This window comes from Vidua chalybeata, chromosome 20 (assembly GCF_026979565.1).
Source record: "Vidua chalybeata isolate OUT-0048 chromosome 20, bVidCha1 merged haplotype, whole genome shotgun sequence".
Classification (NCBI taxonomy): Eukaryota; Metazoa; Chordata; class Aves; order Passeriformes; family Viduidae; genus Vidua; species Vidua chalybeata.
The window spans coordinates 3,706,759-3,731,614 of NC_071549.1; the positions used below are offsets into that span (position 1 = coordinate 3,706,759).

The 24,856-nt window shown below is 48.5% G+C and overlaps 2 protein-coding genes across 2 annotated transcripts in view; one reads left to right on the plus strand and one right to left on the minus strand.

The window, feature by feature from the left end:
• MYBBP1A (MYB binding protein 1a) overlaps window positions 1-10,585 on the plus strand; it is a 56,906-nt gene extending 46,321 nt beyond the window's left edge. Inside the window, exons 25-27 of the mRNA XM_053961561.1 lie at window positions 8,169-8,270; window positions 9,370-9,494; window positions 9,961-10,585. Coding sequence (XP_053817536.1) covers window positions 8,169-8,270; window positions 9,370-9,494; window positions 9,961-10,456 — 723 coding nt within the window. The 3' untranslated portion in view covers window positions 10,457-10,585. The remainder of the gene's footprint in view (window positions 1-8,168; window positions 8,271-9,369; window positions 9,495-9,960) is intronic.
• A 4,460-nt stretch (window positions 10,586-15,045) lies between these two features.
• The window catches only part of SPNS2 (SPNS lysolipid transporter 2, sphingosine-1-phosphate), a 134,594-nt gene continuing 124,783 nt past the window's right edge, over window positions 15,046-24,856 (minus strand). The window contains exons 12-13 of the mRNA XM_053961541.1: window positions 19,937-19,983; window positions 15,046-18,139 (exon numbers count right to left, since the gene is read on the minus strand). Of these exons, the coding sequence (XP_053817516.1) occupies window positions 19,941-19,983 (43 nt within the window). The 3' untranslated portion in view covers window positions 15,046-18,139; window positions 19,937-19,940. The remainder of the gene's footprint in view (window positions 18,140-19,936; window positions 19,984-24,856) is intronic.

A 24,856-nucleotide genomic window follows, 5' to 3' on the forward strand; every position in this document is an offset into this window, starting at 1 on the left:
ACTTTGGAGCTGACTTCTTTGTGTGAGAGCCCTGTTTGCTGTTCGTGCTCTTGGCTGGTACTGCTGGGTCACCTGGGCAGAAAGTGTTGTCCACAGCCCTGCACTGCAGAGGTGAGGAAGGAGAAAACAACTCTGACACAGTTTTGGCCTCCCAAATCCTATATAGTTACTTTATACAAAGCAGAATCTTGCTACAGTTGTTCAAGTCTGTTCTAACTGGTGATCTAGATGGCTCAGTTGTGTTCATGGTATAAAGAAATAAAGTTGCTTCATGTTGTAAGTGACAGAGCTCACCTGGGATGCTGAAACATTTGACAGAAACATCTTCCTCTTGGAGAGCTTTGTTCTTTATCAGTTGGTCTTGAAGTGCTTTACAAAAGAAGTTCAAAGCGCTGAGTTGTTGATGTAATGGAGAAAGTATTTTGCAGAAACCCAAGACATAATGGATTTGGTTTGCTACAGCTGTTCATCCTGTTTTACAGGTGACACTCCTTGGCTGGGAGCTGAGCCAAGAATCTAACTTGGGTCTCCTGAGGCATCTCAGAGACCCTTTTTGTGCATGGACAATCTGGCTGTCTCTTAACTTGGCTTCAGAACATCCCTGTGTGTTGGACAGTCATCTGTGTCCCACCTCATCTCTGCTGACTGTGAGGCTGCCCTCAATAACAAATGAAGCGGTTGCAGAGCCTGAGAGATCCAGTTCCCCATTCCATACAGGAAGCTCTCACCCAGTTTTGGTGAGGGATCTCTAGGTTTGCTGCTAGGGCCCCCACACACCTTTTCACTCTATCCAGCATATCTCAATTTGATTTTTCAGCTCTCCCAGTTGTTGCTGTAGGCATGCTTTGGCGTTTGCTTACATTGTTAGATACATTTATGTTTTCTTTTTATATGTTACAAAATTGCTGTCTTGGCTCTGGAGCGACCTGTACCAATTTTTTAGTAACTCACTGACAGATTGAGGGCAGGAAGTTCTAGGTTCTGGATACATAATTTCATTACCTGTTTTTGTTATCCCTTTCCTAGGGGCCAGCTTGCCCTCCTGAACTGAGGTGTTCTGTGTAACTCCCAGCTTATGCCAAAACTCCCAGATATGATGTGAAAGTCAAAGGGAGTGGGAATAGTCCAGAAAATACGTATTTTGATGGTTGTGAGCTTCAAAACAGAACAGCCCTCAGAAAAATGTTGTTAAAATTGCTTTCTTTGGCTTGAACACGGTGATTTCCTGAGGGTTTCCTTTCTCTTTCTTCTGCAGTAAGTACATCATAAGACGAGACAAACTTTACTGCTGATTTTCCCTTTGCTTGTTTTACCAGTGTCATAAGGACTGGGCAGAGCAGACAGGGTTCCAGTTGGCTGTTTGAAACCCACATGGGATCAGGGCACCCTGCACTGTGAAAGCACTGACAGAATCCAGTACCTAGGTTCAGTGCAAGACCAAAGCACTCCCAGTCACCAGTTCTGGAGGCTTTCAGATAATCACACATAATCCCAATGGGATGTATTTGATGCATCCATGCACTTAGGTGGTTGCTTAGGCTTGAACTGGGCAGGCATGGATGAAGACAGATAGGGAATTACAAGGCCTGGGAAGGGATGGCATAGATAACCCCAAAGCTCTTTTCCATATCATGTGGAAGTTCCTGTGTGCTCCCCGAGGACCATTGTTGTACAGCATTCCAGGGTTTTGTTAATCTGGTGTTGTTCAGCAAGGGATTTAAAATAACTATCTGGAGCTACTGAGAATGTGTAGGGGAGGGAGGGATACACTATCTGGCCTTCTAGTGTAGACATGCCCTTAATTTCTGAAGGGCATCACATTTGATTATCAGTGTCTTAATTTGTAGTGAGATAAATTATTAAAGTGGCTTCATCAAATCTCTAAAAATGCCATCCTTCAATTTTTTTCCTTGAAGATTGCCTGAACCTTTATCTGTCCATCTTTATAAATTCTTAATTCATTGCCCTTTCTCAGCCTCTTAGCTTGTAAAATGAGGCCAGTAGTGATTTAACTGATAGCTTTCAGAATACTGGACATCTCTGTGGAGACTTGCTTTTCCTCTGTTCCCTCAGCCATCCTGTGTGGTTTATTCCTGCTGCATTTTCATATGGCCTTTGGAAAAAAAAATTAAGATTGTTAAACTTGGGAAAGTGTTGACATTTTCTGTGAGGATGGCTTCTGGATTTTTTGTCTGCTCCCTCTAATAACTGCCAAAATAAACATCACCAGAAGTGTCTTTATTTACACCCTTCAGCATGTGGGTTTGCTTAGTCCCCTGCCTTCCCTTCTTCTCAGTCAGGGGCAGGCAGAGACTTGGTGGTTCCCACCCTTTGGGAGCATTTCTTCATGACTTGTTTGTGTTAGAGATGCAAGGAAGTAAGTTTTGAACATTATACTTTCAGTCTTCAGAAACTTAGTGAGAGAAAATGGATGGAGGAGGGACTGTCAGTGCTCCTTTTCTGCTTTTAAGTGCTCCCAGCAGCAGCTGCTGCTGGTCAGGTGAGTGGTGTGACAACTCTCCTTGTGTGCCTGTTACCTGGTGTACATGGAGTTGGAGATGGATGTGGCTCTGTGGATAGATGAAAACTGGAGTGATAAGACATTGTGCTCTTCCTTCCTCTCTTCTTTGTCTTCCATGGTTTAGCCCTGAGTTCTGGTTTGGGATCTATTGTATAGAGAATATTATCATGAGAGGAAGTATTTGGGGCTGGCGTGTCTGGGTTTGGGAAGCTCAGAGTTGATTCCTGGCTCTGTCATGGTTCGTGTGGCATCATGTTACTTGGCCTCTGTGAGATGGGGGAATGATGCTGGCTTACCTCTTTCCTCTCAGGAGAAGCACAAGCAGAATGACAGGTGAGGGGGTACTGAGCAGCCAGCATTCTGTATGGGGCAGTAACAGGAGCTATGAGCACACAGAACACTGCAGGCTCTCAGCTGGTTCTCAGTTTTTGCTCAACCTCTCAATAACACAGGAAGGCTCTGCCCTTCCTGAACCTCACCTGTCTGGTGACATGGGATATCTTGTGCCTTGGCTCAGGTACTGAACATAGCCTTGTAGGACTCCAAATGAACTTGCTGGGCCCCTCTGGGTGTGATTCCACCACAGGGTCCTGAGCCACACCACAGCAAAATCCCAGGCTGTGGCATTGCTCTGGGATCCTGATGCAGCACGGAGCTGGGGCACAGCTGGGAGCTCAGACCTCTGGTACTCTGTGGGCTGGAACCTTTGCTGAACTCTGCTGCTGGAGAAGAGGCTTTACCTGGGGAGCCCCAGGCTGTCCAGTGGTGTGAGGTGGTGGAGGGGTGTGTCTGCAGAAGGACCTGGTGCCATGTCCAGCCATAAATCCACACACTGATCATCAGCTCCTGCTCTGCTCTGTGGGAGAAGGGCACAGGTGGAGGCTGGCTGGGCTTCTGCAGCTCTCAGTGATGGATCTGTCAGGCTGATCCATGGAGGGGAAGGGCTGCTTGTTTCAACTAGGCTGAAGGACATGCTGGGAATGCATAAATACAAAATGGTATTCAAACTTCCAGCTGGGAACTGAGCTTGTCTCTGGTGGCAGAGCACTCTGTGGCACTTGGAGTTCTGCTGTATCTTGTGGGTCTGGGCTGAGCGTGTCCCCCAGTGGTCCCTGTGAAAGGGGCTGAGGTGCAGGCAGGTGTGGATGTGGAGACTTGCAGAACGATTGCATGGCTCCATGTAACAGCATATTGCCATCTCCCCTGCAGGGAAGTTGGGCCTTGGCTGGGATGCTGACTTTGGCTCTAGGTGTTCATACAGCACTTCTGCCTTCAAACTGTGTGATGGCTTTCAGGGGAGTTTTGGACTTTGAGCTGTGTGGTTATAACTACCTGCCAGCTCTCTGTCCTACCTGTGTGACTGAATTACTGCAGATATTCACCTCCTGTGCTCTGACTAACTTCTTTTACACTTTGTGAAGATGGAGAAATGCTGTGAAGTGCAATGTGACAGGGAACAAAGGCTGGGATATATCCATGTGTGATACAGGAATGAGTGAGATAATAAAACCTACTGATTGTTAAGATGCTGGCAGTGTGCAGTTCTTCTTGTAGAAATCTGAGAAGCAGAGAACTTTGGATCCAGGAGTGCCCTCCTCCAGAAACAGCCAGAGGCTTTTGGAAGCAATGTGTCTGACATAACAAGACAAAACCATCTCTGCCAGCTGCATCCACACAGGGTGAGGCAGGAGCTCTATTGCTGTGTTGGCTTGAGGTGAGATGGGAGTTCCAGCTGTGAAAAATGCCTCCATAGTTTTTCCTTTTGGAAAACTACCTGCCCAGATCTGCTGACAGCTCAGATGTGCAGACATGATTAACCATCACACAGGTATTGCTGAGCTGGAACTGTAACTGAGATACTCTGTGAAATGGGACTGGCTGTTCCTGAAGCAGCAGAGTAAGAAAAGCAGAAAATGGGAGAAAAGCAACATAAATCAGCAAGTGATGCCAGTGTAGCAGTTGGGTATAAATCATGAGGCCTCTCTGCTTTTAGTATTGTGTAATTGGGTTGTGTGACCCTTGGGTTGGTAGTGCTTTCACAGAGGCCAGGGAGTTGGATACCTCTGGAACAGCACATGGCAGAGAATCAAGGAATAGGTGGTTAGACAAGTTCTTCTGGGTTTTCCTTTAACTCTCCAGCACTGACCTGTAGCATAGCTGGAAGCAAACCTCTGCTTTGTGCCTCAGTCTTGCTATGTAAAACACATCTTTAGCAGCCTTGTGCAAGTGTTTGTGATCTGATCAGTGTTCAAGGCTCTCCCAAGGGTGCTGCAGAGGACTGAAATACTACTTGTCTTTTAAAGGCATGTTTGCCATCTGTTACATAATAGCTTTTGCTTTGATTTTATGGTTGGATGGTGTACATTCCCCAAATAAAATCAGGTTAGGCCTGTAAAATGAGTGACCTCTGCAGCTGGGGTGGCAGAGCTGATTTCGTCTCTGGAATCAGACCTGAGTGAGGGAGCAGAACAGTGCATGCAGACAGTGGTTGGTGTCCTGTGTAGCAGGAAGTTTTATAATTACTTGAGATTAAGTTATATAAATTATTGGGAAAGCTGCTTTTGATTTCTGGACCCAGTTCCCATTGAAGGGGCTTTGGATTTCATTCCCTGGGATCAATTTCCTCAGGCTTGCCAGCAGTCCCAGCCCAAAGTCAGCTTCTTTTACATAACCAGAGTGAGCATGTTTGTGTTGGTGTCTCATGCTAACACAAATCCCATTGAAGCAAACAATACAAATAACACAAATCCCATGGAAGCAAATGCTCCATTCTGTGCACTCCCTGCTATTGGGAGGAGGAGAATGAAGCAATGACTAATCAAAGACACCATCTCATGCAATGCTAATGGGAAGTGCTCTGAGTGCTGAGCTCAAGATAATAAGACTCTGGGCTGAGCAGGAATTGGGCTCAAGTCTTTAGGGAGGCTTGACTGTCTCAACCTAGCACATACAGAGGTGGTGGTGGTGGTGGTTTTGTGCTTTAGTAGCAAATTTGTTCTACACATTTTGTAGCAGAAGGGAAAGGGAGGAGGCATTTGTTGAGAAACAGTAAAACTTTATCTGAGTCCAGCTTCCTTAAAGCCAGTCCTTCTCCTGGGCTAGAGAAAATTGTACAGTCTGTGGGGATGAATTATCTGCTGCTTCTTTGGCTTCTCCACTCACCCTCCTTGTTCCTTCCTGGTCTTGGAGAGCTGTTTTAAAGGGATCCATTTCAGCAGGGAGCTCTTTGTTTGCAGAGCTTCTAAATTGTACCAGTTTGCTTCTGGCTGTTTGTACTGGTGGAAGTGTGGTTGTGTTTCCAGATTCATGCAAAACACTGCTTTAAATATAGATGTTTATTCACTAGACTAGTGATGTTTTCCATCTCCAGCTGGGCCAGCCACTCTTTTCTTTCCACAGGTCTGCATGAATTTGGTTGGGTACCCCCCACTAGATGCATGTCCCAGTTTCCCCAGCACCTGGGAAAAAAAAAAACCTGAAAACTTGTGTATTGCTGAAAATCAGCCCCTCAAGTGTTGTTTCAGAGCTACAGAACTTTTCTGTTGACATCAGTAGGATTTATTTCAAACCCTTCAAAGCATCGGGGCAGCAAGAACAGGCAGAGCCAAACCAGCATGATTTAAATGCAATTGTCCACATCACTCATGTACAGTGAAGAGAAAATGCAATTTATTTTTAACACTTTTTTAATTCTAAAGTGTTTGTATATTGAAAAGATGAAATGACAGTTGACTTCACTTTGGCTCCATCTCACAGCACTGCCCTGATTCTTCTTGTCCCAAGGAGCTGACAATCCATGCTGATTTTCTCATACTGTGAACTTGTGCAGAGCATAGCAAAATAAGGATCTCAACCTAATAATCTCTCTGAAAGGTGATCTAACCACAAGCAAGACCATTAGCCTGGCAATATTTTGTTCTTCAAATCACAAAGAAAGATGTTTAAAGAAAATGTTTATGTAATCAGTCTTTTTTGTTTATTATTATTTTAATATTAGTGGTAAGCCTAATAAACTGAATGTGCCTGACCTATGGGATGTTATATCCTACATGTGAAGATTTTTTTTTTTCCCAATCGCACCCTCTATATTTGTCTCTCTTTTTACCTGGGAGACTTCAGAGCTGTGGAATTGTGACCTTGTAGGCTAATGACAGCTCTGGAATAGAGTTGCAGTGCATCTGTCTATATCAGGAGAGAGTAATTAGCAAGTTATTGATAGTCAGATGAAGTTGCAGCTTGAATTCCAGCCAGCAGAATGGCTTTCTAATACAGGGCTTGAGTGGACCATCCTGAACAGGAAATAACTGTATCATTATTATTTTAAAAAGATACTCCCAGGATGTGGAGCATGTACAGATAGTGAATAATTCTACTTGAAGGCTGCTGTTTTTACAGACATGTTACCTTGTCTCCCTTCTTTCTATGCTTAAAGTGTTCCCTACACTCTTGCTGGCCATCATTATTTTTTCTGTTGTGTCATTCCTGAAAGAATTTGCTTTGGGGAATAAATTTCCTATGTCTCTCAGTGTCTGCAAGGATTTTTAATTTTATTTGCCAACTTTATGCTGATGTAGATGGAGAAGAGTTTGCTGAGTCCTTAAATTGTTTCCCATCTGCTTGGAATACAGGATCTGTGAGAGAACCATGACATACCACTGCTGGGTACCGGTTTGGGGCAGGGGCTTCTCAGCCTGAGGAGCTGAGGATGCTGAGCATGGGATGGGCTTTGCCCCTTGGCTGTGTTGAAATGTCCAAATTCCAAGGAAAGGAGAGCTTGGCCACAAGTGCAGCCTTCTCTAGAGGAACAGGCTTTGATGGGACATGCCACTGTCTCCAGCACACTTGTCCCTTCAAATCCTTTTTCATATTAGTGTGATCTGTGTGGGGTTTACTGTGGTGTGTGCCCACACAGAAATGGAGTGGGGAGGAAAAGGACCATGCAAGCAAGGATGAAGGACCAGATGCAGGCAGAAGATCAGAGCCACTGGGCCACCTCTTTGATCCAGCTGCCTTTTTATGGCTATTTTCTGCCCTTTTTGTAAATAACTGGCTTTTATTTGACCTGTCTTTGGTGTGATTTTCCTCTAAGCCAGACCTTTCATTGTCTCAGAAACCCTGCAGCACATAGAGAGAGCACAGGGGAGATTTTTCCCTCAGATACTTCAGTGAACTTAAGCTTGACAAGCCCTGTTGCAGGCTGGCCCTTGGGATTTCCTGGGCATAAGTCTTCATGGATTTTTGCAGTAATGCTTTATGTGTAAATCCCAGCTCCTGAAGCTGAGTAGCTGTGGTCCCTCAGGTGTGTCTGTTGTCTGGCAGCTTCTTGGCCTTTCCAGGGTGGGGTCAGGGATTATTGTACCTCTGTTTCTCCAGGAAAGCATCCCCACTTGTGTATGGACAGCAGCAAGGCTGTGCTTCTGTAATATTGCTTGCTCTTACTTTGTCCAGTTGTTTCTTAATTAAACTGGGTATTGGGAGCTTTCACCAAGTGCCTTCCTGAGCTTTCTCAGAGTTTGGTGGGGTTTGTGTTCCAGAATTACTTTGCAGACAGGTGAATCCTGCCTTGTTTTCTGCTTTCTCCTGTGAAGTGTCATTTGTTTTCCCATCTAATATCTGTTTCTTCTCAATGTTCTAATTTAATTTGCAGTGTTTGAAAACACTTGGAAAACCCATCATGAAGGCTGAGAAAGAGAAAGTTGCCAAGAGCTTGGAGCTGATGAACTTTCTCCTTAAAACTGTGAAAGGGCAGGTGAGTGTGTGACCCAGGATGTGACAAATGGCTGTTTTCTGAGTATCTTCTAAATGTCACACTTGGATTTTGCCCTGCTATTGCTACATCCCACCTCACTTCCTACCAAAAGTACCTCTAGTGGGAATGCCTGGTTGGATGTGAGAGCAGAAGAGCCCTCCTTTCTGAAGGAGTGATCCATAGTCTTCATGAGCTGGTCTCCAGAGGAGAATTTGTGCAGTGCTCAGCAAACACTTGTGGCATCTGCTTTCTTAGCAGCAGAAATACAACCTGAGGTACAGTGAGGGTGGATTTTATACCATGTGATTGCTCTTTCCTCTCCACTGAACTCCAGAGATCATGATTCCCAAAACCAGACTTAATAGCTTTAAGAACAGAGGTGAAGCTTTGTTCTGGGGCTTTGTTTTCCGTAATAAAAAATTACTTTTTTGAGCATGCACAGATTTTCTACTGGTGACAAAATATGTCCCTAATGTGGTCTTATTTACTGGAGGAAAACACCACAAGCAGCAGAATTGCTGAAGCCCAGTTTCCTACTGATAAGGCCACAGCTCAGACCACAGCCTGTTTCTTTGTGAAGACCTAATAGGAAAATGGGTGGAGAAGAGAGATTATTTCCAAGGCTCTTGTAGAAGCTGAATAGCCTTTGAGACAGCCCTTTCTGCCTGGTTTGACTGAGATTATGCAGTGGGTTACAGAAGAGGGTGCCAGATCTTTAGAAACCAGACTGAGCATGCTGCTGCTTTTCTCCTGGATGTGTACATAGTCACGTGTCTTCTTTTCCCTGCTCCCAGCCACGGACAGGAAAGGAGAGCAGACTGAAGGACCCTCCAGTTCTTTTTATGCCACTACAGTTCTGTTAGACTCATGCCTCTCATGGTAGAAACTCAAGTTTTCAAGCAAACCCAGTACCTGATGGTGTGGTGTGACTCACCAGTTTTTGCCCCAGACTGAAGTGGTGCAAACAGACTCAGGCTTGGAGGAGCCAGGCAGGATTGGTGATTCCTGCCATAGCCTTCCCTAGGAATGGCCTGTGCCCTGCTGCTGTGAGTGCCCCTACCCTGTTCACTCTGCATATTGCCTCTCTTGCCTCTTGCAGAAGCTGAATGTGCAGCTGACAGAGGTGGAGGAAGTGCTGCTCACTCTGCAGCAGCTGGAGGACATTGGGAACTCCCCACGGCTCGACTCTCTCTACTGGAACGTCATGCGCTGGCTGAATTACACGTACGTGTGCTTGGCACCCTGGCCTTTGGCCTTCTCTGGGGCCTGCCTGCCTGTCCTGCTGGTGTACAGGGAGGTGGGAAGAGAAAGGAAGTCAAGGCAGCAACTTCAGGGTGGAGTTTAATGGAGCTCCTTGGTTGGTGGGGTTGAGACCCTCATTAATGCTTGTTTGGATTATACCAGGCTCATTGTTCTGTGTGCTTACATCTTGGGATTTGTCCTGGATGGGGAAGGGCTGTGACAGGTGACTGACATGTCTGATGCCTGATCCTGTGCTGCCAGAGACAAAAAGCCAGGCAGGCACTCCCCACCTCCATGGGCAATACTCATCCTCACAGCCCTTATCCTCACTTTGTGCTTCCTGCACCTTTCTGGTGCTGCTGCTGTTCATGGACTGCCTGTCACATGGATCATACTGTTCCTTGGCTGTAAATTAAGTTGCTCTTGATTTTTGGCTTTCTCTCTGCAGGAAGCCCAAGAAAGAGAAGACAGCCACTAAGCCCACACAGGGAGCGGAGTTGCTGAAGCGGAAGAAGAAAGGATTCCTGCCAGAGACCAAGAAACGCAAGAATCGCAAGAAAGGCATCCAGGAGAATGGGGTGGAACCAGGGGAGGGTGGAGAACCAGCCCCAGAGGAACAGCCCCTGGGAACAGAAACCCCCAAGCATAAGAAAGGCCCCGTGCCAGGTGGCAGCAAAAAGCACCCAAGCAGGGGGGGCAGGGAGAACGGAGTGGCGAAGGCAGGCAGTGGGGACCTCCCCACTGCTAATGAAGGAAAAGCTGTGGCTGACAAGAAGAAGAAAAAGAAGAGGAAAAACAGAAAAAGAAAAGGTGCTGCAGGCGATGAAGCTGAGCAGGTTCCAGCTGCAAAGAAAACCAAGGGGAGTGTTGTCCAGGAGACCCAGAAGCAAAACAAAGCCAAGAAGAAAAGAAAAGAGAAACAAGCTCCAGTGCTGCAGGAGTAAACTCCATGGACTCAGCCAGGCCTGGCATGGCTAGCATGGCTCAGTAGACTTATGAAATATCTTTAATATCTATAGTTTTTATATTCTCCATGACTTTTAAATAAACCTTCCATGATGCTGAGCTCTAAAGCTGTGGGTCTGGCTTGTGTGAAGAGTTCAGCCTAGAGCTTCAGGAGTTAGACAGCTTCCAGGCTCTGGGAGATGGCCACTCTCTTTTCTCTGGCAGTGCCAGAGAATCCTGTCTCTGTGATTTCCCAAGGCAGAAGTGAGAGTTTGGTTTGGATTCCTTGGGGAGTTGGGGTGGGTGTGCTGGCACTGCTGAGTTAGTGTCAAGCTCGTGTGGGAGATTCAGAAGTAACTCCTAAAGGCTCATCCCTGTCCTGCCCAGGCCCAGCAGTGCTCACAGCTTTTCCAGTGTGGGAGATTCAACCTCCAAAATGGCTGGGGTTGAATGGGTTTGCACAGGCACATTCTGGGGTCAGCTATTTCCAGTTTGACCACTCTGGTATTGTCTGTAGCTACCATGATCTGGTTTTTCTTGCCTTTTTTTGCTGCTGAGTGCTGGAGGGGTCATGGCCCCTGTGGTAGTGCAGGGAATCAATAAATCAGTGAAATAATTGAAATGGTTGATTGATTGGCCACTGTGCCAGGCCTGTGTGCAGCCATGCAAGGCACCTGGAAGGCCAGGCCTGCAGCAAACAGTCTGGGAAGGTGACTGCCTGGAATTGCATCTGCTTATTTATCCCCAGGCTCCTGAATGCTGGGATGCCAACATCCCTTTGGAAAGTGCCAGGATCAAGTTCTCCCAAGCGCTGCGTACCTGGTCCTCATTGAGAGCTGAGGCTCAAAGTGTTTGAAATGCTGCTCATGCTGCAGCTGCCACCAAAGCCTGCCCTGCTCCTCCCCACCTGCTGAGCACCCTGCTCCTGGATCCAGAACATGGGTGTTGATGCCTGGCCCTGACTCCTCTCCAGCATCTGAGGGAGCAGTGCTGGGTTAATGCTTGGACCTGATGACCTTGAAAGTCTTTTCCAACCTTAGTGACTTCTGTGGTTCTCTGAAGGCCTCACTGCTCTCCTCCCTACTGCAGAGGAGTTTGGTGCTGTCTCCTGGCAGAAGCTCTTGCTGGCAGAGGGAAGGGCTGGGAGCAGGGCTGTGCCTGTTGTGCCTTCAGCTCTCATCCTGCAGGTGGGTCTGTACCACCAGGCAGAGATAAGGGCACTGGAAATGTCATACTGCTTTTGGAGGGGGTGAGAGAAGAGCTGCAAAGGGCTGTGTTTGCCTGTGGCTATTTATCTGCCTTTGCAAGGATTCTCTGCTCAAATGGCACAGAACTCCTGAGAGACAGCAGCACAGACACGTCCCATTGCAGACCCGCAGCTTCCACTTTCCCTGTCCCAGCAGTGATCCCACAAGCTGAGCTGCACTTCCAAGGTGTGTGCTGGCTCCTGTGAGCAGCAGGTGACAGCTGGAGCTTCTGTGCCACAGTTCAGCAGGGAATCTTTCCTGTGCCTGCCTTTCACTTCCTGCCTCCTTAGCTGCTCCTCGGCACTCGGGGGACTCAGCACTGAGGGGCACTGTGGTGTGGCCTTGGAGGACACAGCCCTTGTGCATGCTGGGTGAGGAGGAGTTGGCAGGCTCTGGACTCTCAACATTGGCACAGATTGGGCAGGAGGTGAAGGGCAGCTCTCCTTGTGCCCACCCTGGGTGACTGTTGGCTTCCAGCTTCTGCAGGGTTTGCAGAGGTACCCAGGCAGGATGGAGATTTGGGCTGCAGGTGTGTCACCAGGACGCTGCAGATCAGGCCTTCAGGCGGTGGCTGATTCCTGCTCTCCATGGTGCCTCCACGCTTGTCTGAGTGGAGGGCTGTTCACAGGGCTGCACTCAGCCTGCTGGACCTTTTCTCCCAAAGCACTTGCTCATCTGGAGGTGGCTGTAGGCTGCTGGCTGGAATAGCTGCTGCTGCAGCCTAAAGAAGAGCTGCAAATCTCTATTCCCAGGCAGAAGGCGTTGGCAATTACTGCCAATCCTGTCTCCAGGAAAAAGGGCACTTCTGCTCCAAATGGGCTTGTTGACATTGAGGATGCTGCCCTGCCTCTGCCATTTATTGCTGAAAGCTGGTTCACTGCCTCGTTAAAACCTCAATCCCAGCTAAGCCCCTCCAGCTGTCCCCAGTGATGACTTTTCATGTATTATGCAAATGCAGCACACAGGAGGCCAGCAGGTCACAGCTGTCCCTGCTTTAATGATCCAGAGGGGCTCCAAAGGGGACAAGGGGCTTCAGATCTGAAGTGTCTCACTAACGATTTCTTTCTCTCCGTGCCTGTAAGTAGAACATCCTGGGAATTTGTGCCTCTGCTGTGTGGAACCAGAGGAGGAACAGCAGGCAGGCGTGGTGGGTGGGAAGCAAGAGTGAGCTGGAGGAGAGGGTTCTGTCCAGGCAGTTCAGGGAGGGAATCCTCACCTGCCTGCAGAGAGTGCAGCTGTGGCACCCAGGGCCACCATGCTGAGGCCACAGAGCCTGGCTGAGCCACTCTGGGATACCTGCCAGGGTCACTGCAGGGAAGAGTTCATGTGGATCAGCTTGTCACTGTCATTGTGGGAAGGGCAAAGCACGAGGCCAAAGCTGTGCCAGCTGTTGTTTCTGACACAAGGATGGCCACTGGGTAGTGCCAGCTGTCAGGCTGGAGGGGTTGACTGGCCTCTGCTTTCTGTGTTCATGGGTGTGTTTATTCTCCAGGACTTGCAGAGTGGTCAAGGGGAAAAGGGACAGGAGCTGCAGGGCACAGTGCGAGTCATGCTGCTCTCTTTTGCCAATGAAATTACCTGACTTTGGGCTGGCTTTGATGCAGTGCTTATAGAATGCAGTCACTAATCCAACAAGTCAAATTGTGTTTCACCAGCACTTGTTTGGGCCTTTTAATAATCACAAAGGTTTCATTTTACTTGATTTCAGGTCCTGTTGCTCGACCGTTAGGGCTTTAGATGATGACTGAACATGCTCTGATTTAAACAAAGCCATTTCTTCTCAGCTGTCCTGGGCTCAGAGCTCCATGGTTCTTCTGGATGCAAGCGAACAGCCCCAGGTTCTGGGCACTGAGCTCAGGGGAGGGAGGCAGTGCTGGAGAATGGCCAAAGCCACGGAACAAATCCAGGCATGTGAAGTCCTGTGAGGGTGGTGAGGCCCTGGCACAGGTGCCCAGAGCAGCTGTGGCTGCCCCATCCCTGCAAGTGCCCAAGGCAAGATTAGACAGGGCTTGGAGCAACCTGGGATAGGGAAAGGTGTCCCTGTCCATGGCAGGGGGGTGGAATTAATGGGTCTTTATGGTCCTTCCAGCCCAAAACGTTCCATGATTCTATGATTTCTGATGTAATATCCTGTATGTCATACAGAGATTTTGCCTGGGACTCTGGGCAATGGGTGCAGTGTTGGAGTTGCTCAGGAGAGGCTGCCATGCAATCAGCACCTCTTTGTACAATGTGATAAATGTAAATGCACCAGTGACACAAAGAGCATCAGCTTGTACAGCTCAGGAGAGGGTCAGGATAGTCACCCTGTGGTAGCCCATGAGGCTGCTGTTTCTCACAGCAAGGGTGGCCTGGTGAGAGCTCTACAGGCAGTGAGGGGTTGTGAAGGTTTGTGAAGCAGGGATGGGGAGTGAGCGAATATATGGGGGCACACACATAACACACACACACGAGTATGGCCCTGATCCAAACCCAGTGTGGACAGCACACTCTTCTTAGCAGTAGTTGATGGATGGAAGCTAAAGCTGCTGAGCTTCAAAGCTTATCTATCTGCTGGAACATCAGAATTTAGAAAATTATTCTTAATCAAGTAATTTACAGGAATGATTAAGCTGAAAGGCCTGAGAAGCACTGACAAAAGGCCATCAGGGATGGTGGCTTTAAGTGACAGAGCCTTTGCTTTTGTGATTTCCTGGCTTGGACGCTGCCCTGTGCTGAAGGAGGACACTGAAGGGAGGCCCTGCTGTGGAAGGGTCTCTCCCAGCTGGTCAGGGGACACCCTTGTCTGTGTGTCACTCAGCCCCAGGCTGAGCTGCAGGGCTCGATGCAGCAGGAGCAGCTCCCTCTCCCCTTTTATCCTGTGAGCTTGGTGGGTGTGGCTGCTGCAGGATCACTGGAGAAGGGCAGTCTTGATGCCCACTGTGGGACCACTTGGGAATCATTTCCTGGCTTCCTGTCCATCCTCCTGAGCACCTGACCCAAGGCTCCTGGCTCCCACACCACCCGTTTCCATCACTCCATCAGCCAGGTCCTCTAGCTGTGCTGTGAGGGGGCTGAATGGGGCTGGAGCAGGACCCACCTCTGTGCTCACACTGACTCCTTCCCCCAGCTCTGATCCTGGCTGGATCCAGCTCTGGGGAATAGGAGGCTGTAACCCACCACCTTCCCTGCTCCTGCTGTTATTTCTCAACAAACTCCAGGCAGGCTGGTGTCCAGGGAAGTTCTTGGCAGCCCTGTGGCTGCTGGAGCTTGGAGCATCCTTATCATACAGGACCAGCCCTGCAGGCAGCAACCACAGGAGTTCACAGCCAAGAGGTGACACAAGAAAAGGAGCCAGGGGGTACATTTTAAATACTTTTATTTCTTAATTTACATAAAGGTATATATTTGGCTTATCTTTTGTTTTTTATACTCTGAGATTCACAATCAATTGCTCTTAAAAAATAAAATAGTCATTTGCTTCCGAAAGAAATCAGAAAACTATTTTATACTCCTCCCTTGTATAACAAGAAAATATACTAATACTCCCGTACATCACGTAGTAAAAGTGATTGTAAGTGCTGGTTTACCAGACAATAAAGCCAACGGAGAAGAGAACAACATTTGGGGTGGAGCTTGGAAGAACTCTGCTTCCCAGAGCACAGCCAGACATTTAAGGGGTTCAGTCACCCTGACTGTAAGGGGAGAGGCTCCTGGGGCCACGCAGACCTGCTCTGGGAGCGGTGGCAGCAGGAGCCACTTGGGATGGCAGCTTGCTGCCTTTTGGGTCATTCTCTTGCCTCTTTGGGCAGGTCCCATTGCCTCAGTTTCCCACACTGTGTAGAAACCACCTGACTGCCAGTGCAGAATCAGCTGGGGGGAGTTAATGCTTTAAAAAATCCCCTTTATGAGGAGGAGTAGAAGAAAACCCTCTTGATTAACTGAGGGGCAGCTGAAGCCTCCCTGGTGCCTCTGGACATTTGCACAGACCCTGCTGAATGCAGCAAGGATCTGAAGAAGCCTGAGCCTCCCTCTCTTAGCCTGGAACATGTGGCAGCAGGGATTCAGGGATCCCTTAGTGAAGGTTGGACTCATTTCTCACTCCTTTGCTTGCTCCCTTCCCTCTGTCCTTGTTTAAACAGAATCCACAGCATTTCCTTCATGTCCACAAAGGATAAAACCAGCACTGAGCTCTGACAGGGACTGGAGTCTGTCACAAACAAGGACTGCAGTGACATTACAGAACACTTCAGTTCCCTTTTCATTCTTGACTTCTGAGAATTAAGTTTAAGGAGAATTCCTAATCTCTGAACCTTAGCAGAAATGTTCCATTTTGTTGACAATAAATGCTACAACACAGAGCCTATCAGAAAAGCAATTTAGAAAATGTGGTTAATCTTCTTTGGTCTCTGAGATGAAATGACTGATTGTTGGGTTGCTTTTTGTTTCTTTTTAAACAGCTTAAAAAGGAATTTCTTAATGGGAATCAGAAATTCATGTGCCTTTAAAGCCAAGTGTTTGGCTCCCAGACTACAGGCTGTGTTTCCTGTCTGAGTGTAAATAGTGGCACGAGGTAGGAAGTGAAGCATTGTTGGGATTTGCTTTGCTTTGTTATTTCTAGCACCTGCTTGCTCAGGCACTAGAGGAACACTTCTGGCTCTGGTTCTTTAGCCAAGTCTTAGAGCTGTTGTTAAGGAATTTCAGGTGACAGAACCCTTGCAGAGGAGTCCTGTGAGGTCTGGGGAGGAGGAAAGGCTCATGGGATTACAGGAATCCCCAGCCTGGGCAGGGACTTGCTATGGGGTGAGCACCTGGAATTAGAACCATTTCTGCTGCAGTGTTGTGCTGTAGGTCCCAGCACATCCTGGCAGGGAATGGGAGATAAACCCAGATTTACTAACAGTACCTTGCTTACAGCACAACCAGGACAGCAGCTCCAGCCTTAACTCACACCTAGCCTTGGTCTGACATTTCTTGAGCTGATTTACTCCTCCTTGGAGCCCAAGTGCAGTCACTTGTGAGCCATGAGCACAAGAACAAGGTGCTGTCACCTGCTCAAGCTGTGCTGAAGTGGAGGGGGGATCTGAACTGTGAGAGAGGGCTCAGAACACAGGGAATGGGGGCCTGCTGAGCCACTGCCCTCCTGTGGCAGTGCCCTCCATGTGGCAGCCCGGCCCTCTTCAGGACCTGTGCTCCCCTTCCTCCCCCATCCAGCTGACACAGCACAAATTTGGCTTGTGGAGGCCAGGTCCAGGAAACAAGACTCCAGTGGAACGGCACCATGACATGCTTCTGCATTTGAGTCTAACCCAGTTCAGGCACTGGCCTTGTCTGAAAGCTCTCAAAGGCACCTTTGTCAAGGTACAAGTACACCCCAGTGACAGGTCAGGTTGGGTGTGCAGGAACCCAAGCACTGCTCTGAAGGCAGAGTCAGCCACCTGCTTTGGGATACTGACAGGGAGAATTAGCATTGACAGTCTGAGTGATATGGTATCATGTAAACAAAGCACGAGGTCACTGGCACAGCAGTATTGCACTCCCAGGCCCAAGGTGCAGCCATTCAGCTAGGTGGATTTTGGTATTTTAAAAGCCTGTGAACCTCCTAGGAAGCCTGAATTTAGCATATGGAAAACTCTAGAGCCTGTAGGGATTTCTATCCAACGTTCTTCTGGGCCTTTCTGTGACAACCACCAGCATACCCAGTGCAGTGAAACTCTCTCCTCTGTCCCACTGCTCAGTCTCAGTGACAGGTAGGTCACCCACTGGAAGTTTTCCTGTGGTGCCCTTGCAGGCCCTGGCACCAGGGCACTGAGAGGAGAAGAGCTATGGACGTTATTCATGTCTGCTATGGTTGCACAGGCAGCTCCAGATTTCAAATGTTTAAATAAAAACTTTATATATATATATATATATATATATATATATATATATATATATATAATCTAATGTCTCCAGCAGAGATAAAGCATCTTATAACATATTTAAATAAAAAATAATAATCTGAATCAAGCCTTCAGTGTCAAAGAAAAGGTGATGTACAAAACAGGCCCTCAGCTAGTGCAGTCTGTGGGAGTGGGAGTGCTGGCAGAGCAGCAGCATTCCATGGACACCAGCTGCCCTACAAACAATGTGGACTTCATTGGCTACAACTAAAACCATTGACACAATCTACAGTTGCTCACTTGGGCAGCCTTTTCTGGGTACAGTGGACAGTTGGTTTCCATGCTCAGGGGTCCCGTGAATGTCCTCACATTCCAGAAGTTGCCACGTTCCCAGCTGCCCTGCTCATCTCCCGGTGCCTGACCCTGCAGGCTGGAGCGAGGGATGGATTTGGTGGAGAGACCCCCTCTGTGATGTGGAGCTGAAGGATCCACTGACATCCAGCACAGAAGGGCTTCCAGATTGAGACTGGTATGGTGGGAGCAGGAGTCCACGTGTCCTTGCCTTCACTGGCAGCTGCAAACAGGCAACAGAAGGTGGTTACTGGGGAAGCTCCAGCTACGCATTGCTGATGGTACACCCCAGCTCCTGGGCTGGTGGGGGCCAGCTATGAGACCCCTGGTCTCTGTGCAAGCAGGGGGTTGGCAAAGCCTGCCCAGGGTGGAGGCAGCACTTGGGGATGTGCTGAAGCCATTTGGAATGGGAACAAATGCACTGTGATCCTGGCCCAGCCTGCTCCAGGAGGTGACTGGAGCTGCAGCTCCCGTGAAGCCCTAAGGGCAGTATGGAGGCACGGCTGCTCCTGGTGTGGGCTGAAGCAGCTCAGCACATGACAGGCTCCATTTCTGTAGACTGTTTTTGACCCCCTCAGTTTACTAAAGAGGGACTGCCTTGTGCCTTAAATTGTCATTTTAGAAACGGCTGTCCCTGGAGAGCCCAGCTCAGGTGTCAGCCCAGCAGAGCCCAGCTCAGTGTGCTGCTGACACAGCAGAGCAGGCACTGCTGGTGGCCCATGCTGGCTTTAAGGAGCATGTCAGCACCTCTCCTCACTGCTGCGGTACCACTGTGGTGGTCTCTCTAGCAGCCAGCTGCTTTCCTAGATAATGGGGCAAGGATAACCAGTTCTCTCACTGCAGGATTTCCTGTGAGAGGGTCTGTGCTCCATGTTATGCAGGAAATTGCCCCTGACCTTAAAAATTAGTGGCTGCTGCATTACAGAAAAAATTTCCCTATGATGGTGCCCTGGTTTCTTTCAAGCTGTATAAAACTCGACCAAAAAAGATGAAAGTGCAGTGAAAAACCTTGGTGTGCCCAGGAAACAGGTAGTGTGGTTTATAAACCACTGGTTTATAAGGCAAGTTTCAGCAACAGCACCAAGTATTTCCTCCCAGATGTGTTGATAGCATTTTTAAAGAAAAACCCTCCAACTTTATCTAAAAGCTACTGTTAAATAATACTGTGTGAATACACACCCAGCCCAGAGCCTGCAAACTCCAGGCAGCCCTATGCCCAAATCCACTCCCCTCTGTGGAAATAACACATCTGCTGTGCTAGAGATTTACATTAAATCTTTTCCCTCAAAAGGCCATTCTGCAGTGTCTTGTTGAGTTCTGATTTTCTGATTAGTCTTTCAATGCATTTAATTTATGGGAAAGAAATCTCCTCTTCAAAAACTTGCTTTAATTAATTTTGGCTCCAGTAAAATGCTGGGAAGTGTTTATCACTTGTGACAGCTCCAAGCAGCAGCACTGTGGCTGTGGGGGAGTGATAAGGACAGCATGAACTCAAGGGACAGGGTGGGCAGCAGGGAGGGGACGGTCCCTGGTCCCTCTGGCTCAGAGGTGTCGCCCTGGATCGAGGGTTGCAGGGGGGACAGCCCAGCAACACCATGCAGGGTCAGGTGCTGCCAAGGAACACTTTCTGCAGAAAATCTGGACTATGCCAGAAATGGTGGTTTGGTAGCAGCCCATGTTTGACCCAGAGCAGGGCAGCAGAAGGTTTTGTGAACACCAAAAGGTTTTCAGTTCTGGCCTGGGACAGTCACCCTGCTGGTGGTCAAGGGGACACGGGTAACATGGGCTTCTCTGCTCAAAGAAGGGAACACCTGGAAGCAACCTGATGCCACAAAGGACACTTGAGTTGACCCCTGGTTTCCCTGTTCTTGATTTGCTCTGCTCTGGGCTGAGGGCAGCAAAGGTGCAAACCAGAGCTGGCTAAGGAAACTTCTCTGCAATTCACAAGGAAAGAAATGGGCTGACAGGGGTTTGGAGCAGAGCTGTAGCTTGAAACCTACTGCTGGTTTGGGTCACTCACCGTCTCAGACTTTCACAGAGGCTGGTGGCATCACAAACTGATTCACCCTGGTGAAGAGAAAACAAAAGTGTTGTGTGAGAGCTGCAATTAGCAAAGAAATGGATTCCTAATAACATACCAGGCTGGTAAATCCAGGTTTTGCTTGCTTAACAGTGTCTAAAGAAGTGGGACATTAATAACTGTCCTCCACAATGGTATAAAGCTGAAACCTTGTCACACAGGAGTGCCTGACAGCAGTGCTGACAATGGCTGGAACATGCCAAGTAACACTGCTGGCACTAATTGACAAGGATTTGGGAAGGTCCCAAAGGCATCCAGGTAGCTACTATTTCCCTAAGCCAGTAGAAGATTGCACAGTGGTTGTTGGTGTCCTTCAGCCTGACAGCACAAATGTAAACAGTCATCACTGATAAAAATTAAGTGAAGAAAAAGTGAGTTGTCTTTCAGTTTACAGCTCCTGAAGACCTGCTGTTGTTCCAGGCACCTGCTCTGGGTAATGGACAGCGTGTGGCAGGAAGTGCTGTGTCACCAGGCAGGAGCTGTCCTGCAGCTCCTGGGATGAGGGCAGCCAGGGGATAGCTCCTGTCTGCTCTGTGGGACCCAGGGACAGCAGCAATAGCCCTGCCAAGTCCATCCCTTGCACCTGCTACTTGTCCTTGCAGTACGTGCCCTGGAAAATTCAACCTTCCTCAGCAGCAGCTCCTCTCCCATCCCCTCCCACGCTGCTCTTGCTACTCAGGGACAGGAGTGAGTGTCTTTGACAGTGACACACACAGCAGGGCCCCGTGGGAACTGTCAGAGGTGTCATCCTCACACTCTGAGACCTTTGGAACTCGCTTTCTAGCTCAGGTGCTCACTGACCTCAGTGGGAACACCTGGATTCTTCCATCACAGGGAAACCCCAAGCACACCTACAGACCTGCCCTGATGTGGCTGTGTGAGTGCTTTACCCGAGGGCTCTCTGGCTGTACTTGGGCAGTAGGAGCATAAATAAATCTGAGTTACAAAGGGAGAGTCTCCACCTACCAGTGGAGGTCAGCTGTGCCAGTGTTGTGGTTTAGGACTTTTATTTTTGTTTATTTCTCTAAAAGAATTTCCTGCTATATGTGTTGCTAGTAGACAATAACGACCAGGTACTTAAGAGAGGCAAAAGTGGCCACAGCTCAGGGGAGGGGTCCAGCTGGCTGCTCTCTCTTTTTACCTGGGGGTTTCTCTGGGAAAGGCAGAGATACTGGAAGAATTGGGCTGGGGGAAAAAAAAGGGGCTGGGGCTGATGCTGGCTTTCTTGCTTTTTGGAGGAGAAGGATGGTAGAGCTGCTGCTTGGGGAAGGGAATTCACTGCCACCTCTGGAGCCCAGCCCGGTCCTGCTTCTTCTGCCATGGGTGAGCCTCTGCTTGTGGGAGCAGCCATGGAACTGGGACCTTACGAACACCAAAGGACCCTTCACCGTCTGCTGGGGTGCCTCAGGGAAACCCCGGGATCCCCGAGCCCCTTCCCCTCCCAGGGAGCCTCTCCCGGCCCTGTTCGGGAGCCGGGCTGCTGCTGCCCAGCCCTGCTGTGCCTCTGCTTCTGCTCCAGGGTTTTTTGAACACCGTACCCCACACTCCCTGCCTGCCGGGACTGCAGGCGGTTACAGCTACAGCTGCGGAATTTCTGTCACATCATCCACCACCCCGGGATATTGCTCCTCCCTGCCTTTCCACCTTGCTTCTCCAAGGTTCCTGCTCCATCTCCTTTTGCTGTTCCGAGGGGGTACCAGGCTCGGCTGCCCCCGAGGGTTCATAAAGGAAGTCCCTCCTCCATGCCACCCCACAGGCTGTGCCCGCCATTGTTGCCGTGAGGGAGATGAGGCCGAGCCCGCGCCACAGCGCCCCCTGCCGGCGCGGGGCAGCACTGCCCCCGCCCTGCCCGCCGGGAGCCAGCAGCGCCCCTGGCGGCCGCGCCCGGAACTGCAGCAAGGGGAAGGTCCCTTCTCCCCGCAGCCGGGCCGGGCTGGGCTGGGTTTGTGCTGCTGCTGCTGCTGCTGCTGCTGCTGCTGCTGCTGCTGCTGCTGCTGCTGCTCTGTGCTCGCCTTGTTATACACCCTGGGAAGGAACTGTTATTCCTTTTCTTATATCTCTGCCTGAAAGCCCCTTAATTTCAAAGTTATAATAATCTGGAGGAAGGGGGTTACATTTTCCATTCCAAGGGAGGCTCCTGCCTTCCTTAGCAGACACCTGTCTTTCAAAGCAAGAACCAAGCTGCCACAGCAGTGGTTTGTACCTCTGCTGTCAAAGGCAGCTTCACTCTGCATCAGTGAAACCCTCGGACAGGTGCACAGGGAACATCACAGAGCTGCCACTGCCTGAGGCCCTGTCAGGTGACAGATTCTCAGGAAGCATCACACTCCTTTGGACACATTAAAACTTAGTTGTGGCTCTCCACCACACTTTGTACCTGTCCCAGATTGGGAAGCAAGATATATTCTATTACCATCTCTATAGCAGTTGTCTTCTGTTAAGTGGGCAGTTTTCCTTATCCCTTTCACAACCAATCCTTTCTCAAGTGAGACATCTGCTGATAATGGGCCATTGAGTGACACTGCATGACTGATAAGAACTGTAATATCCTACTGTGAGATGCTCCGCCCAGCGGGAGGAGCCAAGCATTCCTACCTGGATATAATCTGGAGTTTCTGGAACACCAGCACGGCTTTTCCTGCACTGCATTTCCCAGAGGAACAGCTGCCTCCTCCACTGCAGGAAGACTGCACCCTTTTCTACAGGATCACTGCTCCAACAGAACCACACCTGTCATTCCAGGAGGGCTGCAGCCTCAATTCCAATTGGACTGCTGCCAACACCCTGTCCAGCAGGGTGTCAGGTTGTATTCTGACTCTGTCAGTGTTGTTTTGGTTCACTGCATTGTTTATTTATTTATTTTTTAATTTTCTTCCCTAATAAAGAACTGTTATTCCTCCGCCCATATTTTTTGCCTAAGAGCCCCCCTTAATTTCAAATTTGTAACAATTTGGAGGGAAGGGGTTTACATTTTTCCATTTCAGGGGAGGCTCCTGCCTTCCTTAGCAGACACCTGTCTTTCCAAACCAAGACACTACGTGACTCAGAACACTGTTTTTCACCGAAATGGATTCAAACACGTTCCAGGATAAAAATTAAGCAGTACTCAGGGGACACCTTCCAAGAAATCTCTGCATCAGGAATTGGTCCCATTCAGCCCACAGCTCTTAACTTCACACCAACCCCTCAGGTCTCCAAGGTGCATAGAAACCTCTGTGCTTTTTCTGCTTTTCCAGGCTATAAACCAAAATATTTCTGATGGAAGAGCTGACCCAAGTTTCTTCGTACAATTCCCATTCTTGGTAACCCCACTGCACTGGAAATCACATTGTATTGAACATTGGAATTGTGCAGAACACATCAGAGAAAACTATCTGGGAATGCTACAGCCAACTTCAAAACTAGGAAGCAAGCTATGGAATGTCACAAACCTATCACAGAACACTAAAACTCCAGGGGTTTGAGTGAGCCATAATGTTTGAAAGTCCTATCCCTTGCCACATCATTCCACGTTCTTAGAGGACACAGAATCTATACAGAAAAAGTTAGTTTTGCCATGACTTGAACATGGACCTGCATTGCTGACACAACTGGAAATAAACACAACTTTCCTGCTTGAATAACAGTTCAGCCTCCTATGGGATAAAATGTACCACCTTTTAACACATTTCTCTCAAGTTCTGCTTTATCTCTGTTTCACAGATGGGAACAGAGGCCTGGAGGGGCTAATCTTGAAATGCTTTTCAAAGATTTGATGGGAAATTAGACTGCACATGACTTGTGAACCTGCTGGGGAGAGAAATGACTTTCAGGGATCACACACGAAGCTGGTGGACAGGAGAGAGAACTGAAACAGTCCCCAAATTTGGGACAGTGCCTCCTCAGTCCCTCTGAAGCCCTGTGCTGCAAACAGTGGTCACTGCCACAACCAGTGGCAGTGGGGCTCAGTTTATGGGTCAGGTGGGATTTTGTTTACTTTTTTTAAAGCAAACCTTCAAATAATAAATTTTAAACTCTCTTAGGTGGCAAAATGTAGTACATGGGCTTAAAATAACAAGGCTCAAGAGCATCTAAATCCCTCATTAAGTACCACTTGCCTTTCTAATAACGATAATCCCACACTGAATGGATCACTGAACTTTGGCTCCTAAATTGTTCTGTTTGCTCTGCAGTGTTTTTTTAAGATTGTGAATGTTTTTTTTCCTTGAAGAGAGCAGGGTGGGAACCAGTCTATTATTTCTGGAGGAGGAAACTCACCCAAATTGCTTTTCAAGAACAGAAGCTGTACAACTTTTTTGGTTTTTTTTACGTACTCCTCTAGCAGTTAAAAATGTGGCTGATTCTCTCCAACTCCATCACTTCCTCTCCTGTCAAACCTAAATATTTCTCCTAGATCCTATCAAGTAATTTCCATGTACTGTGACAGCATCTATAATTCTGAAGTATTTATAAGACTGTCTGTTTAATATTAAACTACATGCTCTAGAGCTGTTAAATATTTATGCTATGTAAAATGGATCTAATTTCACTGCACCTCGGCCGGTTAGAGATCTGCATGAGGACAAGACAGCCAATTTAAGATAACAGATGACTGGCCAGGATCTTTTACAGGTCAGCTATGCTCTATTTCAGGAACTGGGCAGGATTATTCTCCAAATGCTCTGTCCCTTCCAGCCTTGCTGGTCCCCAGGCCAGCAGCTAATGGAGATTACAGGTTGTAGTGCAGCCAGCACTGCTGAGCAGTGCCAGGGATTTGAAAGAATTCCTGCTGCCTACATCCAGTCCAAGAACCTTCTGCTCCTTCCGTGGGCCAGCAAGGGGAGAACCCAGATCCACTGCTCATCTGTCTGCTCCAGCTGT